Source organism: Mandrillus leucophaeus, unplaced genomic scaffold (assembly GCF_000951045.1).
Source record: "Mandrillus leucophaeus isolate KB7577 unplaced genomic scaffold, Mleu.le_1.0 Scaffold622, whole genome shotgun sequence".
NCBI lineage: Eukaryota > Metazoa > Chordata > Mammalia > Primates > Cercopithecidae > Mandrillus > Mandrillus leucophaeus.
The window spans coordinates 1992304-1997142 of NW_012106720.1; the positions used below are offsets into that span (position 1 = coordinate 1992304).

Sequence of the window (4839 nt, forward strand, 5' to 3'; positions counted from 1 at the left end):
TATATATATATATATATTTTTTTTTCCTGAGATGAACTCTTGCTGTCGCCCAGGCTGGAGTGCAGTGGTGCAATCTCGGCTCACTGCAACCTCTGCCTCCCGGGTTCAAGTGATTCTCCTGCCTCAGCTTCCCAAGTAGCTGGGACTACAGGTGTGCGTCACTACACCCAGCTAATTTTTGTATTTTTAGTAGAGACGGGGTTTCACCATGTTGGCCAGGCTGGTCTTGAACTCCTGACCTCAAGTGATCTGCCCACCTGACCTCAAGTGATCTGCCTGCCTCAGCCTCCCAAAGTGCTGGGATTACAGGCGTGAGCCACCGCGACCAGGCTGGCTTTCTTTCTTTTTTAAATTTTTTAAATTTTTTATTACCACTACATTTGTTTCTTGACCTAAGACCATTAGGTTGAGTTTTCTGTTCTCTTCTAATCTATTGGAACCTCCCAAGGGGTTGAAACCTATTCAAGGGTTTCCCTCTCCACCAGAAATTACAGTGTTGTCTTTATCTACCAGTGTTTCTCTAATTCCAACTCACTATAGTTTCTGCTCCTTTCAATGAAACTATGTCCCTAAACCGAATGTGCATATATCCTTTATCTTATTTGACCTCTCATCAGCATTGAACAGACTTGACCACTTACTTCCCACCTTAACTTTCCTTCCAGTTTTCTTCCTACCTTTCTAATCTTGCTTGTTGGCTACTTCTTCCTGACTTTTTAGGTTTTTAGGGTTTTGTCTTTGTTCTCTTGTCTTTTTACTCAATGTTCCTTTTCTAGGCCAGGCCCTGATGTAGAAATGTTTTTGGTGAATAAAGTTCACATGCCAACTTTTTTTATGGCTGCTTTCTTGCTATAAAGGCAGAATTAAGTAGTTGTGATAGAGACTGCACACAAAGCCTAAAATATTTACTGTCTGGATCTTTACAGAAAGTTTGCTAATCCCTGCTTTAGGTGATCTCATCCAATTTCATGGGTTCAATTACCTTCTATATTCCAATGACATAATTCCTAACCTGACATACTTGCCCACATCTCTTTTGCACTCCAGACCTTTATATTCCATTTTCTACTTGACAACTCCACCAGAATGCTCACTGGGCATCTCAAAACGAATACAACCCAGACTGAAGTCAACCCCTACCTTCCCTTTCTTCCTCTACACTTAACCAGAGATACAGAAGTCATCCTTGATATTTTCTTCTGATCCCTCACTTCTGATCACACCAAGTCCTATCAACTCTATTTCCTATCTCTCAGCTCACTCACTACAGAGCGATTTTTAATTCCTATTCAGTGTTAGCCGAAATGCTCAGGAGCTTCCCCAGAGAGCTTCAAATGAGGTTAGAGTTCCATTTTGTCTTCTCAGGGATCCAGGTAATTCTCTTCACAGCACTTTCACTTGTAATTATTTAATACTTCTTAGGGCTCTGCCCTCCGCTAGCTTCATTTCCTGCTCTACCTCCTGTCAGCTACATTCCTGTAATACTGAATGTTTCAGATAGTGGATTTACCACTTTTTTATACTTCTTGTAGTTGCTTTAATGCCCAGCTCAAACGTCATCTTCTTTGTGAACTTTTCCCCAACCTTCTGAAACAGTTAAGTCTTCTGTATTTCCATGCCACCATGACACCCTTCTATTAGAACATTTATTATATTACATTCTAATTATTTGCATTTAAGAGTATATTTCTACCTTGAGTTTTAAGGTTACAGGAGAGTTCACTTTATTACACTTTGAATTCTAAATTCCTAACTGTTTTATGGTACAAAAAAAGCACCAATGACTTCATTTAGACAAATGAAATGTTTTGTGAATATCTAAGGAAATAAGTTCATAGCAAGCAGAATCTATTCTTTATTCTTCTGTAAGTACTGCCTCCATAACACCTATAGCACTGTACCACGATTCCAGTCTGGAAGAGGATATGAGGATGTAGATTAGATTATACCTGGTCTGATAGGATCACTGGAATATTTGGGGCACTAAAGCATAAATCATGGGTAACGAATTGTTTTTTTAAATAGCTCTAGCAAGCTTGGAAAATTAGGAAGTGCAGCCAAAAAAGTATGTATCTGCTGAGTGCCAGGTCAGTGATGTAAAAATAATTTATTACAGAAGCTCAGAGTAGGGCACAGTTACAGAACACCACCATGCTGTGTAAGGTTAAGAATGGAGTGAGGGTCCGGGTATGGGATGGAGGACTGGCACTTAATGTTGTTGCTGGGAACCTGGAAGATAGGTAAAGCTTAAACAAACGAAGGACAGCAGGGAAAACAATTCTGGCAAAGAAAACGCAAAAGCTTGGTCTGAGAAAAAACAAGCAATGTTCAGAAGACATGAATTTAAGTTTCTGTAAAATGCTATACTGTCAAAGATAAAGGAGAGAGAATGTGTGTCTGTAAGCATTGGGGTGGTCCAGTCCTGATGTGGTGAACTGCAACTAACAGCTGTACCTAATGTGTGCTAGCATAGTCAGAAGTTTTTAATTCAGCTCTCACAAAGACTAAGTCTAAAATAGTTACTGACAGAACAGATTTTAGGCAATTTGCTCCAAGTGACATGGCTAATGTTTTGTGAAGTCTGCTTACAAATCTTGTCTGCTTTGCAATATACAATCGTCTTCTATGGTGTAAGAACTAGTACATGTTCAAGAGTATGAAAGAGAAAGGATGCTTGTAAATAAAGTGGATTCACAAAGCTATTTAAAATCTGGCACTAAGATGGAATGGATATGAATTTCACGGGACCAGTATAGTCTCCAGAAAGGAATTTATTATCAACAGTCCCTCTTTAGTGCTTTTCCATTTTACAAACTACTTTAACATAAAATATCTACTCCCCAAATTTGGAACACAGGAAGAGAATGGGTCATTTTTCGACCTGAAGGTTTAGGGCAGAAATATAAACAGATAATACAACTGTTTTTCGTCCAAATGGAAAATGGGGGAACAGGGTTTCTCACATTAGGTACTAACATTAGAGGACACCGAGGGACAGGGAATGATCAGGCTCAGACCTTTAGGACAGCAGAATACTATAAAACCCCAAGTGGGTTCCAGCCAAACCGGTTTACTTGTTGGGAGGAATGCCTTTTTACAAACGTCCCCACTCCTTTGCCAACTGGTTAGAAAACTCTGTCAATACCTGGAAAACAATGACATTTAGTCAGTGGATAAGGGAGAAATACGTGGTCACTGGGATAGGGAGTCAAGGGTTCCGGACTTCCCACTCGGCGTGTGAACTCATCTCTGGCAGATGGGGCTCATCATACTTGCCTTAAACTGCTGTCGGGAACATTAAAAAATGTAAACCACTGGCATAAAATATTCAGTAAATGACACAACTACTCTGTGTATCTTGTCGCTCAAAGTGACGGCAATCCGGCAGGAGAAGAGAGGAGAGGTGCAAGTGCTTGAGAAAATAAGTCATAGCAGAAGACAGGATGGAGATATAGATTAAGAGGTCATGGGGATGGGAGGAAAGGACGGTAGGACGCCAGGAATTAAAGAATTAATGAGACAAGGGAGTGAGATAAATGAGAAGCGGGAGAAAGAAAAGAATGTTAACTTCTCTGACCACTCACCCAACAGGGTCCCGATAACTCGGGCAGCACCCTCATTGCGTCTCTCGTAGCTGTCCACAATGGAGGCCAAAATCACTGGGTGCAGCCTGACCACGCGGCCGCCGGGGAAGGGCCCTGGGAGAGCAGGACCAGGCAGAGCGGGCGCTGGGGTCTGCGCTGGAGCTTGCGCCGACGCCGGGGTCTGGCCAGGAGCGGCAGTTGTAGCCGCTGCTGCCGCAGGGTCTGAGGATGCGGCTGGAGCCGCAGCGGGAACCGGAGCCGCAGCCGGTGCTGGCGTTGGCGCTGGGACTGAGGCTGAGGCCGATGCTGGCGCCGCCACCGGGGCTGCGGCTGGCGTGGCCGGAGGAGCACTTGCTGATACCACCGGTGTGGCCATCTCGTCGAGAAAGGAGGCAGGAGCGGAAATGACAGCGTTCATGAATATCAGGAGCTTGATAGGCTGAATATACACCACGTGAGCTAGAGCTTTTTGCTTATTGGTTACTGGTGATACTTGCCGGAGAACTGAAATGGTCCCGCTGTTGGTAATTTCTTCCGGAATTTGTGCTCTCTGCTTTTGGCCCGAGGAGCACTGAGGAAGCCCTGGGCTTAATAGTTCCGGATAAACTTGGGAGGGCGTTCGAAGAGAAACACTTTGTGCAGCTGCCGCCGGGTGGAACCAGAAAGCAGCGCGAAGGTCGAAATTCGTGTTTTAGACTTAAATGAGATAATGGATGTCAAAGTGCCTTTAAAAAGGATTTTAAGGCCGGGCGTGGCTCACGCCTGTAATCTCAGCACTTTGGGAGATCGCAGAGGAAGGATCGTTTGAGTCCAGGAGCTCGAGGCTGCAATGAGCGAGAAGGAGAACTTAGCTGGATTTCTCCTGCTGCTTTGAGAATAGTCTGGAGGATGGGGAGAGGTGAGGAGAGGGAGGTGAGAGAGGGAAAAGCAGGGAGACCTGCTGGGAGGCCACTAGGTAATCTAAGTGAGAGATGATGGTGGCTGGGATCAGGCTGGTAGCAGTAGAAGTTCTGAGAAGTGGGAAGATTATGGATATATTTTGAAGGTAGTTTCAATAGGGTTTCCTGAGAAATTGTATATGAGGCGTGAAAGAGAGGAGTCATGGAGGACTGCAATATTTTTTTTGTACTGAGCGATTAGTAGGATGAAGTCACCATCAATTGAGATAGCAAAAGCTGTAGGTAGAGCAGGTTTGAGGGAAAATATCCTGATTTCATTTCTGGATGTGTCACCTTTGAGATGTCCATTAGACATT

At 43.8% G+C, this 4839-nt stretch overlaps 1 protein-coding gene across 2 annotated transcripts in view; it reads right to left on the reverse strand.

The window, feature by feature from the left end:
- Positions 1 to 4497, reverse strand: part of EIF3F (eukaryotic translation initiation factor 3, subunit F) — a 10010-nt gene extending 5513 nt beyond the window's left edge. The window contains exons 1-2 of one of the 2 annotated variants that reach the window (XM_012000262.1): positions 3898 to 4497; positions 3585 to 3735 (exon numbers count right to left, since the gene is read on the reverse strand). In XM_012000262.1, the coding sequence (XP_011855652.1) occupies positions 3585 to 3735; positions 3898 to 4002 (256 nt within the window). In that variant the 5' untranslated portion in view covers positions 4003 to 4497. Of the gene's footprint in view, positions 1 to 3584 lie in introns of both variants that reach the window. The other variant, XM_012000261.1, reaches the window with a different exon arrangement.
- Positions 4498 to 4839: the final 342 nt, after the last annotated feature.